Raw genomic sequence first — 16012 nt, forward strand, 5'->3', positions numbered from 1 at the left:
TTGTCGGGCCCCTTGATTTTTTGGATCTCACCTTCTCGGGCCATTGCCCGACTTGGCCGGCCTTGTTCTAATGTATATATAAAATAAAAATTAATATTAATATTAATTTAAATTTAAATGAGCTGGCTTACATTTTTGCTAGTTGAGCTCAAGCTCAAATTTAAGCTCATTAGGAATAAACGCGCCGAGTAAAGCCGACTCCTTTAACTTCCTGACCCTGAGCTGAAGTTGGCCCGGCTCGACTAGTTAAGCAACCTTAATCAATAGTTTTTAGTTACCACTCAGTAACTTAGTTACTACTAAATGTTTTTTTCTGCTGAGAATTCATGTTGATGTAATTATATAACTGTCAATTTTTTTAACAACAATTTATAAACTCTTTCACAAAAAATTTGTGTTGTTTCAATGAAACGTTGTGATAGTTCCCTACCTATATAAGAAAGGTCTTTGGTCAGTTTTGTTAGCCAATAATATTCACAACATATTATTGGCATGTATTTTTGTAACCTCTTGTATATTTAGTCTTCCCTAATTGTAGCTAGTTTAGTCTAGTCTTCCCTAATTGTAGCCTCCAGTTTAGCTCTTCGATTTGTATTTAAGTGCTGTTCTCCAATTGTTTGAATCAAGGAATATCAGTGTTTCACATGGTACCACTCCTCACAGCCGGATCTCGATCCCGCTGCTCCCATCCTTGAACCTTCGGTGTTCATCTCCTCCACATTCCATGGCCGATAAATCCTCTACTTCCACTAACCCAACACCCAACAGTCTCCATCCGGTGTATACAGTGACTAATATCCAACATAAAGTCCGTATGCTCGATGGAACGAAGGTCTCCTATCCTTCTTGGGTTAAACTTTTCATGCTTCATGCCACTGGGTATGAAGTGGTTCACTATATCGACGGCACGCCGGCCCCGGGTAAAGATGATGATGACTACCCCACGTGGAAGAAGATCGATGCGGTCATCTTACAATGGATCTACGGGACTTTATCGGATGAACTTTTGGTCCGAGTCCTAGAAGACACATCAACGACTTATGAGGCATGGGAATGGGTCAAGAAGCTCTTCCTTAATAATAAAGGATCCCGTGCCCATGCCCTCCAACATGAGCTCACCAATCTCACTCTCTCCGCCATGCTAGATTTGGACTCTTACTGCTAACGGATTCGCGAACTTGCGGATCAGCTTGCTGCTGTTGATTGCTCTCTCACCACACCCAACGCATCCTTCACCTTATCCGTGGTCTTCCTCGAGAATACGCCACCACAGCGGCCATTCTCAACTAATCACTACCTCCTTGGGAAACCGCTATGGATCAACTCCAAGCCGAAGCCTTTCGGATTGCTGCCCGAGAAAATAACTCATCCAACCCGTTGGTGGCTGCTGCTGTCTCCTCAAAACCCACCAGGGACTCCTCAAATCGAACCACACCGCCACCATCTCCAACCGAGCCACGTCCCTCAAACTACGGGGACTCTTAACCCAACCGCCGCAACCACAATAACCGTGACCCTCCTTCCAGACGAGACACCTGCTTGGGCAGGAACACCAGCCGAAACCCACCAAATCAATCTCCACGCCCTTATTCACCTCACCCTATGCAGTATGTACCCTATTGGGCTCCCCATCCACAGCAACCCTACCCGTACTGGACTCCTCCACCCTCTCCATACCCATCCCAACCATGGCTGCAATCGTGGGACTACCGGCCCATGAACAAATCTGGCAACCGGAACTCCGGATCTCAACAAAACCAATTGGCACATGCTCACCTTACAGAAACCGATCCTATGGAGCCTACTCAATTAGTTGATGCAGTTGCAGCTTTCTCTTTGGAGCAGGGAGACCATGCTGATGACGATTGGCATTTTTATACAGGTGCGTCTGATCACGTGACTTACGAGCACGACAAACTTAACACTTTTTCCACGTATTCACCTATAGCGTCAATATTTGTTGGATATGGTAATCGCATTCCAGTTTTGGGTTCGGGAAACTCAACCGTCCACACCTCGTCCAAACCCTTGCATCTAAAATCCGTTCTTTATAACCCAAAATTTATTAAAAATTTAATCTTTGTTCGTAAATTCAATGTTGATAATTGGACATCCATTGAGTTTGACCCATTTGGTTTTTCTGTGAAGGATTTCAAGGATGGCACGATCCTGAGCCGTCACAACAGTACCAGTGATCTTTACCCGCTTATCACCAATACTTCCGCAACTGCCTGCTTTGCGTCCTCACAAGACTCTCTGTTTTGGCATGACAGACTTGGGCATCCTGGTCGTCCAGTGATGGAGTTTCTCAATGCAAAGCATTTTATTTCTTTTCGTAAAATAAAGACACCTTTTGTTTGTCAACCGCGTCAATTGTCGAAACATAAACGACTACCTTTTTCGTATTCAACCAATTTTACTTATTTACCTTTTGCTATTTTACATTGCGACCTATGGACATCGCCAATTTTAAGTCACACAGGTTATAAGTATTACATGGTTCTAACAGATGACTTCACACAATACACGTGGGTCTATCCATTAAAATTTAAATACGAGACATTCACAAAATTTACCCAGTTTCCTCGCTTTGTTAAGACTCAATTTAACTTACAAATTAAATCTTTTCAATGTGATATGGGGGGAGAGTTTGTAAACACAAGTTTTAAAAATTTTTGCAAACAAAACGGCATTGAGTTTCGCTTCTCGTGTCCACACACCTCCCAACGAAACAGAAAATCCGAACGTATGATTAGACGTTTAAATGAAATCATGTTCGCCCTTCTCACCCACGCCAAACTTCCCTCTTCTTTTTGGGTCGAGGCCTTACACACCACTTGTTACCTACATAATATGCTCCCCACAAAACTTCACCAAAACTTAACACCTATGACACTCCTCTACCCCCGACAACCGACATACGATCACTTGCGTGTGTTTGATTGCCTATGCTACCCAAACCTTTCCTCCACTCGTCCACATAAACTTGGCCTTCGCTCCGCTCCGTGTGTTTTTTAGGCTATCCAGCCAACTACCGCGGTTACCGGTGTTTGGACCTTTCCTCGGGTAAAACCATTTTTTCAAGACATGTCACTTTCGACGAGTCTACCTTACCTCTTGCAAACCCATCGAAACTAGCTCCCACACACTCATTTCTTGATCCCTCACCCTTGCTGTTCACTCAACCAACCTCTCCCAATATAACACCCCAGGCCCAACCCAATGGAACTTTACCCACCAGCCCATCTCCGCAACCAGGCTCATCTCTGACCCAACCAACTTCTCGGTTATCCACCCCCCTCAATCACCTCCTTCACCTAACAACCACTACACCCCACCCTCAGTCGACCCCACTTCACCTACGGTGACCACACCTCACCCCAATCCCAAACTTCCCTACCGTCGGACCCCATACCCACACCTCCCCTACCAAACCAAAACATCCCAGTAACAATTACCAACTCCCAAATGCTCCCCTCCTCAACCCATCCCATGCAAACCTGCTCCCAATCCGGGATATTCAAACCACGTCAACCACTAAACCCTAACACAACCTCGACTCCACCTATTTCTCCATTACCAAAATCCCACTCACTGCCCTTAACGACCCAAACTGGAATGCTGCTATGAAAAACGAATATGAAGCACTATTGGCAAATAATACGTGGGAACTTGTTCCCTGACCTGTTGATGCTAACGTAATCCGATGTATGTGGCTTTTTAAGCATAAATTTCATGTAGCTTGTACTTTGGAAAGACATAAGGCGAGTGAAGAAACAGTGATCTAATTAGACCAGAGTCAATCAGATCAGGGGTTTTGCCTCTGCATAAAAGGGTTAATCTCCTCGTCGATTCGATTGTTTTACTAGCCTCCTTCTCCGGTGATTACTGCAAAAAAGAAAGCCGTTAGACTCGCCACGGGGAGAATGGGGGTTCTCTCCGTGACCACTCTCCGGCGTGAGAATAAGTACAGTGATCTCAAAGGAGAAAGATGTAGTAGAAAGTGAGAGTAAGTGAAAGTAACTTGTGAGATCATACCTGAAGCATCTTATTTATAATCGGATTTTGGCGGGAAAATGGCGTAACGGAGATAGTAATGGAAAGCACTTTTCCGTTGGCAGTTAGTTCTTCTTTCCGTCAATTGTTAACTTCACGTCCATGCACACGGATCGTGGGTCTGATCGACAGTTGGGGATTTGCCACGTGGAAAGTGGTTTTGTGTAGCTCTTCCTTTAAAGGAAAAAAAGGGAAAGGGTAATTGCACGGTACCCCTGACCGCGGGAGGGATCCCCCTCCCTAAGCTAGTGACCCGGCAACGCTGCCTGGCGGTGACTACCCAGCCGTTTCGAGGGGAGCGAAGAGCCTGCAAGCAGGATTCGAACCTGAGCAATTTAGGTGTTAGTGCATACATCTGTCGACTTCGTCTTGTATCGAGTCTTAGTCTAGATAGGATAGATCAGGGCACGTTATACGAGGAAATAGAAAAGTTTAGAGTTATTAAGGTTGATTCCGCTTGAAATGGAACCAGATCATTTCAAGCGAAATCAAAAGATCAGATTCCGCTTGAGATTGTTTGTGGTGATTTCGCTTGAAGGACTGATTCCGCTTGAGCATGTTCAAGCGAAATCAGGTGCCCTATATATAGGTGTTCCGAGCGGAATCTCAATATAGTTGTGTAAGTTCTTGAATTCCATACCGAGGTGCTGCCGGTGTGAAGACTGATTGTAATTGCTGTTGTTTCAATCTAATCAGTGTTTAAAGTGAAGATTTAGCTGTTTCTATGTCAGTTTCTTGTTTTCCGCACCTGAAACTGATCAAAACTTCTCTGAACGACTCATTCGGGTCAGATACATGATCCTACATTAGGCCTCGAACTGGTTTAACTTGGGTGCCGGTAGCCATTTTCCTTTAAGTTAGTGCTATCATCGTGATTTAGATGAATGCTCCGGATCGTGCCATGTCATATTCGGTTATAACTGAATAAAGCCATGCACGATGAGCATGTAAATCTTCTAGAAGATCTACAGCTGTAAAACCATTGCATTTATGCCACATGTTCATTCTGTTGCAACAGAAAAGATTCCTTTGTTCAAGTCTTTATTTCAGGTGCGCGGAGATGTTTAGAATTTTATCTCCAAGCCTAACCGTACCCTTGCGCGAGCCCGTGCAAGGGTGTTAGTTGGATGTTTGTCTTTTTTTCTCTGACGCATGGTTATCGACTGTTCTTTCCCTAATCTTGTTTAGAGCCACTGCGTGGCCACACATGGTCTTATTTAAGATGTTTTTAGACGAGGTTAGGATATGGTCCTATGCTCTTGCGCAGAGTTTTTCTGACCATACCCCTTTAAGTCCCCCCCCAGTCCAGTGTTGCTCCTATGCGCCAATGGCAAGTAGGTGGGGCACTGGACTATAAAGGTGAAGTGTGTGCTTTTGTTGTTTGAGGAGTTGCAAGATTTGTTCGGCGTAAATTATAAAAGAACTTAGCTTGTGAATTTGACTGGCTGTGCGTCATGGTAGCTATGCGTGAGGGTATATAGCTGTTTCTCGTATGTTGTAATGTGCCAAAGGTTAGCCGGAGTGCCAGTTGTTCTAACCCTGTTTGTGACAACCGGTAATTAAGGGCTTTTAATTACGCAATTAACAAGTGTTTAACGCGATAATAAATAGTGTTTAAGGCACGTATTAACTTAATTAGGCCCTTGTTATGCCTAGGAACGCTTATCGGACGTTACAGTGCGCGTATGAGGATTTTCGAGAAATCTGCTGGATATTAAGCAATAACGAACTGACACCGTACAAAATACTGACAACGCCGAAAAATACGAAGTCTATACGTATAATCTAAACATATGAATGGGGTTTCGCGAAAACATCACGCTTTCGAACGACACAAAGCGAACACGTGAACGAAACGCGACTAAAGGAACGCATTAGCAACAAAACGAAGCATCAGACACGCGTATTAACTCGAAAGAAAAAATGAAATATTTTGATATAGTTAGCTTCGCTTTCGAATTCTAATGCTCATAGTTAAAATCAGATCGAAAAACGAATTAGAAACGACAAACGGAACGTTTTACACGATTTAACGCACCGACGAACAAAAGCTTCTAATAAACGGTTACCCGCATCATTTTTCATATTTTTAAGACTAAACTTTTAGTTTACGACGTTATGGAGCGTTTGGGTTTCGAAAACGTGTCTTGTAAGAATTCCAGGCCATTTGCACACGAGATGGGCTTGTGGGCCTTAGGCCCAAGCCCAAAGCCCACTATCTAACCCTAGCTATATATTGGTAGTGATACTCAAACTAATTCATTTGAAACCCTAACCTTAAACTAATCAGCCGTTCACCATCTACCTCCCCTCTCAAAATTTTCTTAGCAACCTTATCCACACACAAAAATAAAAATCCATCTTCTCAAAATCCATAAGTTCTGTCTCTCTCTCTCTTTGTTATGCTATCAAACCCAAAGAGGGTTTGTAATCCACTGGAACTCACTTGAACAAAAACCACCACACAAGAATCAATCCTTCCCTTATTACCTCCACTCTTTTTTTTCAAGTTCAGCGAACACAGGAGCCGGCAAGCAACAGCGGCCGGCGAGCTTCTCCGACTTCCCGATTTCCGGCGAAACACCCTCCCCCTTGAACCTTTATCATTTCTGTCTTCTCTCCTGCATCGCCGGTGATCGGAGAAACTCCGACCAACCCCCGTCGCACCCTCGTTCTTCTAGTAAACAACTCCACACCCACATCCAAATCGGATCTGTATTGGCGGCATTAAGATGAAATCAGAGGCGGAGAGAGAGCTGGAGGCGAAAGAGACGCACCGCCGTGAGCGGCGGCGGTGGTTTGGTGTCGATTAGCTTCTCCGGAAAGCACCCATAACCTGTATACACCTCTTTTCTTTTCGAATCATAAATTTTCGCGTGTCTCTTGGCTCTTGGTTGTTTCAGGCGTGAATGTTGATGTCCGTGGTGGCCGACAATGACAGCCGGTGACCGGCGACGGCATGGTAGTAGTGGTGGGGGTCACGTCTGGCTCGGGATTTGGTACAGTTCAAGTTTTGGTTCACACTTGTGTTTCGGCTTCGTTGGTTTAGTTGCGGGTTAAATCCAATAGATTTCGGGTCAGCTCAAAAGATCGGTTCAGATTAGATTAGATGATGGCTCAGGTCACGTGGTTCGAGTTCATACAACAGTGGGTAATCGGTTAGCTTTGTTCGGGTCAACCCGGTCAAAACGAGTCGACTCGGTCAACACCCGAGTCAACTCGGTCGACAACGGTTAAACAGGTCAACGCCCGGTCAACATGAAGGACCCGGTAAAGTATTAAGCGTAGCAAATTAGTTAAGTTAGATTTATATAGTTAGACGTGAAACCGAGCTCGACCCGATTAGTTTACGCTTATACATTTGCGGCTTATTACGTTCTTTGCGTTTTTAATGAAAATTATACATATATAGTGTTATGTTAATGAAATATTGTTGAAAATTGTTGCGTTTTGATTAAAATATCGACACTTTGGATGTCGAGGTTATCCTAAAAACAGAGGAAACTCTGTCCGATTTTCGTTAAAAACCCGGTTTACGAAACATATATTGTTATAAAGACGACACTTATCGAGATACAAGTTTTCTTATAAAAATAAATATAAAAGTATATTTATTATATGACGATGTTATGAGATTTTGAAACCGATACCTAGTTAAAATAAATATGATGCTTATATTTATTTCAAACATCGATATACCGAACGCTTTTATAAATAAACATAATGTTTATATTTATTTCAAACGCCCAGAACTCTAAAATATTTTGTAAAATAAATATAATGTTTTATAATTGTTCCAAACATCAGCGATTCGGGATTTACACTTCAAACGTTTAGCATTCGAAAATCATATATATAAATATAATTGTTTATTTTTATCTCAACTATTTAGAGTTCGGACAGTTTTATAAAAAGAATATATTTGTTATATTCGTTTCAACGTCAAGTATTCGAATATATATATATATATATATATATATATATATGTATATATTTATTTAGTTCCATCATACAAAAACAACGGTATATTACTGCATTATATACGACACAACAAGACGTGCCTTTATCCGTACACGTATTTCTATTCGTGACAACTAACACGAGTTCATAAATATATTTATATTAATATATATAAATATATATCCTTAATCACTTGAAAACTAAGTCGATCTCAAGACTTAGTGTTTATCCCGATTATAAATGGGATCCAATAATCATAATTTGGTTATTTCAAAACCAAAATAATAACACCTTTATAGAATCGTTTAGTTAACGATTCGGTAGAGCTCGGACACGTAGTTTAGCTATGTTGTTTTAATTAGAAACTTATAAGTATTCCTTCATAGGAATGTCATAGTTGCACGCTAGCTAATTCACGTTTATGGAACGACACTACGGAGTCACGCTAGGCTAGCTTTGCACAGGAATATCCAGGTGAGTTCATAACCCCCACTTTTTACTGTTTTTACATTTTTATAAATGTTTTCGGGGTGGAAAGACATGCAAGTTTTTGCAAAAGAAAACACTATTTCGATGAACGAAAACACATCTTTATAAACCATGTTGCAAATGAATTTCAACGAACTCGAAAAGTTTATACTAAACATACCGGTTTTACAAAACAAACGCGTATTTTCGCAAACATGCATGATTTTCATGACTAGTGACGAGAATGTCCTAGTTACAACAACGGAACTGGGTTGGCATGCGTACGAAAAACGAGACAACTCAGCGAGATCATGTCCCCCTTTTCTTTCAACGTTTCGGTTTACAACTTTCGGGGGAAAATACATGTCAAACTTAGGTATGATTAAGTTATGGAATGAACTCTTAGATCATGTGAGCATAGGCTGTAACTGAGGTGCCATTAATCCTTTTGAGGACCAAGGAACAAAGGTTAGATCTAATGGGTACGGGCGAGCCCCACTCACGGTCCATGGGTGACCACTTAGAGTGCTGTTGTGTCCAGCGTCGAGAGTTCGACACTTAAATTGCCTACGCGGGTTGAGTACCTCCTATGTCGTCGCATATATTAATGTCCTCGCGAAACATTAATGATCAACATGTTCATAGACGCTTTACATACCAACTTACAACACTATAACTTTCAAATGTTTTTTACATTCATTTGACGTAAACTCATAATACATGTATTTACAAACTTTGATAAGGTTTTCAACTTATGTACAAGTAAGAGGACTTGTTGGTCCTGCTTACAAATACTCTTTTGGGCCCGACCCATTCTCTCTCGTGCAATGCACGAATACTCTTGTGGGCTAGACCCACCGTTTTCATATAACATGCCAAGAAACTGATTTTACTAAACTTTCTCCACAGCTTTTAAACCGGTAAACAAAAAGATTTGTTTAAAATCTTTTTAAAACAAACTATGAACTCGCTCAACTTTATGTTGACTTTTTCGCATGTTCTTTCTCAGGTTGCATTTTTCAAAACTACGGAACGGTTGGAATAGGAGAACCCACGGGATTTCGAGTACTTAGCGGGCGTTCATTGTTTAGAAGTCTTAGCTTTTTGCTTCCGCTGTGCAATGAAGATACCGGTCCAGTCACGCCAACTCTGATATTTCGGGGTGTGACAGATTGGTATCAGAGCTATAGGTTTCAGCGAATTAGGTTTCTGTAGAGATACCTAGGCTTTAACCTCACTATTCTCTTGGGACTTAGGTATCAAGAATTGAACACATACAGAACGCCTAGGATCGAATATGGGTTCCAACCGTTGCCAAGAACAATGAGTCAACAGTTTTGGTTTTAAGCATACACAAGTGTTGTGTTGATACACGGTTCACGAAGCAGATTCGTACATTAAGCAAACTTTGAGAGTTTTGGATAACATGCATTTAGGACCTTTGTAAAGCTTATGTCGAAACTCACTAAAGGTCCTTACTTAGAAACTGTGACTAACAACTTGGGCAAGCGTCATTATATTATGTCGTCTATGCTATCTTACTTACCCGAGCAGGTAACCTACGCGGAACGAAACACTAGTGCACAAGAATACATGAAACTCAAATTATACCTCAACGGATGTCGGAGCACATCACATCCTACGAAGAACGAAACGCTAGCGCACAAGTATACATGAAGCTTAAACTATACGTCAGCGGACATAGAAGTATATCATACACGACTTTTGAGGCAAGGCCTTAGGGAAAACACAAATGGACACGACAACAATGATGCTAATCCCATCAACGGGAGAACAACAACCGAAATATGGTACTCTGCCACATGTTCCTGCAAATGACACGAATCACGCCGAGGTACGCTTAAACAAGATTTCATAACGATCGATACTTAGTCTAATGAGACTCACAGCTATTAGCGCCGCAAAATAAGTCACATGCCTCCGCATTCCCCCTTTTTCATTTATGGCGATTACGCTATGTTCGACATTCCATGGTAATGTCAACTAACAAACGATTATCACGTGAACTTCCAGGTAAAGTCCTTAAATTTATGTTGTTGAAATTCCGACTTTTGCATCTAGTGAGTAGATTTTTGCATTTCTACTCCCCCCTAATGATCGTTGCACCACGAAGATTTTATTTCATGATAGCGAACACTCATTTGCTTATTTCTTGACAAATTCGTACGCTACACATGCATTGTTTGTTAAGCATGTGGTTTCACTTCGAATGTTTGTTTTGTCAACATCTCATATATTGTTTCGCTATACTAAATCCTTGCATTGTAATCTAGACGACCCGTATTATTGCAAAATGTTGACTCTTTGGTATCGAGTCAACGGATTTCTTGGAAAACTCATTTTCTTTTGAGTGGTATACATGGTTTTTGTTGTAACCATGTCGAAACTTTTCTTATCGACATACGAATTCATTGTTTGATTTTATTTCAGCCAAGTTCAATTGATTGAACTTGCTCGTAATATATATATTTGATTCAAACTTCCATATGATGGATTGAGGCCATCATATTCGAAATAATCCCAACAAGCGCTTCATTTGCTTTGAACCATAACATGCTTGTTTGGTCTTCGACTTCATTGAATCGTTTTCTTTGATCACGATCACCTTGTGGTGGCATTTTCACAAGTTTGAAGCTTGCGCTAATCTCGTTGCTTAACTCATGTACGGATTTAATTATTTATTTAGTTTTTTATTGATATTAAATCCGCTTTGTGAATTATCATATTAAAATAGTCTTAATACAATCGTGTGTTAAGATAATGGTACACAAGTTCATGTCATATTTCGGTGTGCCTCTTAACGATTCTTTCACTATCGAGCGAACATTTTGTGATATTCATTGCTTTTCATCGTCGCTCGGAAACATTGTTTATTTGTTTCACTTTCAATTGAAAAATCCTATGAGATTTGTTTTTACTTCGTTGAACCTTGCATCTGATTTCAAAACATGGTGATGCTTGTTCGGTCACCACTATTATTGAATTATGTCGATCACTACGACACCTTGTGGCGTCGGTATAAACTTGTAGCTTGTGCTAATCACGATCAGCCGTCTCATGCGAAACTCTATATGCTTTTCTTTTGAAACCTCATTTAAGTAGCCTTAAGGCAACTATGTATTAAGATGATGATACACTAGGTTCGGTTGTATTTCATTTCGGTGTATCCTTGCAACACGTTGATTTTATCTTATTCATTTAATGGTTCGGTAGTTGACAAATCATTTTGTGATTCTATTCATTTGAGCTTGTTGAATTCGAGTTTCAATCATACAACAACCAACACAAGTTTTCGTTGGTAGTGAATTCTATTGTTTCACAAAAAAAAAAAAAAAAAAAAATCGATTTGCACATTGTGAACGCTCATTTGGAATTCTATGGGTCGAAATTCCTCTTTTGTTGGACCCCCGTAAATTTGGTCGCAATGGTGATAGTATCACTACGCTTCGTTCACTTGACTTCGATTTCTGGAACAAACTCAGCTAAACCGTTGGGTTCTTATTGATGCAAAATGTCTTTACATTCACATAATTTGAATGAGTCTTGATTTGATTACGATCATTCATTTTGTTATTATTCGGACTTACCTGCGAACGACACAACTTTGAGGATATAACATAGACTAAATTTCGAGGACGAAATTTCTGCAACAGGGGGAGAATGTGACAACCGGTAATTAAGGGCTTTTAATTACGCAATTAACAAGTGTTTAACGCGATAATAAATAGTGTTTAAGGCACGTATTAACTTAATTAGGCCCTTGTTATGCCTAGGAACGCTTATCGGACGTTACAGTGCGCGTATGAGGATTTTCGAGAAATCTGCTGGATATTAAGCAATAACGAACTGACACCGTACAAAATACTGACAACGCCGAAAAATACGAAGTCTATACGTATAATCTAAACATATGAATGGGGTTTCGCGAAAACATCACGCTTTCGAACGACACAAAGCGAACACGTGAACGAAACGCGACTAAAGGAACGCATTAGCAACAAAACGAAGCATCAGACACGCGTATTAACTCGAAAGAAAAAAATGAAATATTTTGATATAGTTAGCTTCGCTTTCGAATTCTAATGCTCATAGTTAAAATCAGATCGAAAAACGAATTAGAAACGACAAACGGAACGTTTTACACGATTTAACGCACCGACGAACAAAAGCTTCTAATAAACGGTTACCCGCATCATTTTTCATATTTTTAAGACTAAACTTTTAGTTTACGACGTTATGGAGCGTTTGGGTTTCGAAAACGTGTCTTGTAAGAATTCCAGGCCATTTGCACACGAGATGGGCTTGTGGGCCTTAGGCCCAAGCCCAAAGCCCACTATCTAACCCTAGCTATATATTGGTAGTGATACTCAAACTAATTCATTTGAAACCCTAACCTTAAACTAATCAGCCGTTCACCATCTACCTCCCCTCTCAAAATTTTCTTAGCAACCTTATCCACACACAAAAATAAAAATCCATCTTCTCAAAATCCATAAGTTCTGTCTCTCTCTCTCTTTGTTATGCTATCAAACCCAAAGAGGGTTTGTAATCCACTGGAACTCACTTGAACAAAAACCACCACACAAGAATCAATCCTTCCCTTATTACCTCCACTCTTTTTTTTCAAGTTCAGCGAACACAGGAGTCGGCAAGCAACAGCGGCCGGCGAGCTTCTCCGACTTCCCGATTTCCGGCGAAACACCCTCCCCCTTGAACCTTTATCATTTCTGTCTTCTCTCCTGCATCGCCGGTGATCGGAGAAACTCCGACCGACCCCCGTCGCACCCTCGTTCTTCTAGTAAACAACTCCACACCCACATCCAAATCGGATCTGTATTGGCGGCATTAAGATGAAATCAGAGGCGGAGAGAGAGCTGGAGGCGAAAGAGACGCACCGCCGTGAGCGGCGGCGGTGGTTTGGTGTCGATTAGCTTCTCCGGTAAGCACCCATAACCTGTATACACCTCTTTTCTTTTCGAATCATAAATTTTCGCGTGTCTCTTGGCTCTTGGTTGTTTCAGGCGTGAATGTTGATGTCCGTGGTGGCCGACAATGACAGCCGGTGACCGGCGACGGCATGGTAGTAGTGGTGGGGGTCACGTCTGGCTCGGGATTTGGTACAGTTCAAGTTTTGGTTCACACTTGTGTTTCGGCTTCGTTGGTTTAGTTGCGGGTTAAATCCAATAGATTTCGGGTCAGCTCAAAAGATCGGTTCAGATTAGATTAGATGATGGCTCAGGTCACGTGGTTCGAGTTCATACAACAGTGGGTAATCGGTTAGCTTTGTTCGGGTCAACCCGGTCAAAACGAGTCGACTCGGTCAACACCCGAGTCAACTCGGTCGACAACGGTTAAACAGGTCAACGCCCGGTCAACATGAAGGACCCGGTAAAGTATTAAGCGTAGCAAATTAGTTAAGTTAGATTTATATAGTTAGACGTGAAACCGAGCTCGACCCGATTAGTTTACGCTTATACATTTGCGGCTTATTACGTTCTTTGCGTTTTTAATGAAAATTATACATATATAGTGTTATGTTAATGAAATATTGTTGAAAATTGTTGCGTTTTGATTAAAATATCGACACTTTGGATGTCGAGGTTATCCTAAAAACAGAGGAAACTCTGTCCGATTTTCGTTAAAAACCCGGTTTACGAAACATATATTGTTATAAAGACGACACTTATCGAGATACAAGTTTTCTTATAAAAATAAATATAAAAGTATATTTATTATATGACGATGTTATGAGATTTTGAAACCGATACCTAGTTAAAATAAATATGATGCTTATATTTATTTCAAACATCGATATACCGATCGCTTTTATAAATAAACATAATGTTTATATTTATTTCAAACGCCCAGAACTCTAAAATATTTTGTAAAATAAATATAATGTTTTATAATTGTTCCAAACATCAGCGATTCGGGATTTACACTTCAAACGTTTAGCATTCGAAAATCATATATATAAATATAATTGTTTATTTTTATCTCAACTATTTAGAGTTCGGACAGTTTTATAAAAAGAATATATTTGTTATATTCGTTTCAACGTCAAGTATTCGAATATATATATATATATGTATATATTTATTTAGTTCCATCATACAAAAACAACGGTATATTACTGCATTATATACGACACAACAAGACGTGCCTTTATCCGTACACGTATTTCTATTCGTGACAACTAACACGAGTTCATAAATATATTTATATTAATATATATAAATATATATCCTTAATCACTTGAAAACTAAGTCGATCTCAAGACTTAGTGTTTATCCCGATTATAAATGGGATCCAATAATCATAATTTGGTTATTTCAAAACCAAAATAATAACACCTTTATAGAATCGTTTAGTTAACGATTCGGTAGAGCTCGGACACGTAGTTTAGCTATGTTGTTTTAATTAGAAACTTATAAGTATTCCTTCATAGGAATGTCATAGTTGCACGCTAGCTAATTCACGTTTATGGAACGACACTACGGAGTCACGCTAGGCTAGCTTTGCACAGGAATATCCAGGTGAGTTCATAACCCCCACTTTTTACTGTTTTTACATTTTTATAAATGTTTTCGGGGTGGAAAGACATGCAAGTTTTTGCAAAAGAAAACACTATTTCGATGAACGAAAACACATCTTTATAAACCATGTTGCAAATGAATTTCAACGAACTCGAAAGGTTTATACTAAACATACCGGTTTTACAAAACAAACGCGTATTTTCGCAAACATGCATGATTTTCATGACTAGTGACGAGAATGTCCTAGTTACAACAACGGAACTGGGTTGGCATGCGTACGAAAAACGAGACAACTCAGCGAGATCATGTCCCCCTTTTCTTTCAACGTTTCGGTTTACAACTTTCGGGGGAAAATACATGTCAAACTTAGGTATGATTAAGTTATGGAATGAACTCTTAGATCATGTGAGCATAGGCTGTAACTGAGGTGCCATTAATCCTTTTGAGGACCAAGGAACAAAGGTTAGATCTAATGGGTACGGGCGAGCCCCACTCACGGTCCATGGGTGACCACTTAGAGTGCTGTTGTGTCCAGCGTCGAGAGTTCGACACTTAAATTGCCTACGCGGGTTGAGTACCTCCTATGTCGTCGCATATATTAATGTCCTCGCGAAACATTAATGATCAACATGTTCATAGACGCTTTACATACCAACTTACAACACTATAACTTTCAAATGTTTTTTACATTCATTTGACGTAAACTCATAATACATGTATTTACAAACTTTGATAAGGTTTTCAACTTATGTACAAGTAAGAGGACTTGTTGGTCCTGCTTACAAATACTCTTTTGGGCCCGGCCCATTCTCTCTCGTGCAATGCACGAATACTCTTGTGGGCTAGACCCACCGTTTTCATATAACATGCCAAGAAACTGATTTTACTAAACTTTCTCCACAGCTTTTAAACCGGTAAACAAAAAGATTTGTTTAAAATCTTTTTAAAACAAACTATGAACTCGCTCAACT

General features: G+C 40.4%; 1 protein-coding gene across 1 annotated transcript; it reads left to right on the top strand.

Annotated features, from left to right (window-relative positions):
- Positions 1-724: 724 nt before the first annotated feature.
- LOC110931337 lies at positions 725-1165 on the top strand. Its single transcript, XM_022174734.1, has one exon. It carries the CDS (start codon positions 725-727, stop codon positions 1163-1165), a length of 441 nt encoding a protein of 146 aa, XP_022030426.1.
- The last annotated feature ends 14847 nt before the right edge of the window (positions 1166-16012 follow it).

Source organism: Helianthus annuus, chromosome 1 (assembly GCF_002127325.2).
Source record: "Helianthus annuus cultivar XRQ/B chromosome 1, HanXRQr2.0-SUNRISE, whole genome shotgun sequence".
NCBI classification, from domain to species: Eukaryota; Viridiplantae; Streptophyta; class Magnoliopsida; order Asterales; family Asteraceae; genus Helianthus; species Helianthus annuus.

Excerpts from the sequence above, each read along its gene's own strand:
- LOC110931337 (XM_022174734.1), top strand. The coding sequence starts at position 725 with ATGGCCGATAAATCCTCTACTTCCACTAACCCAACACCCAACAGTCTC.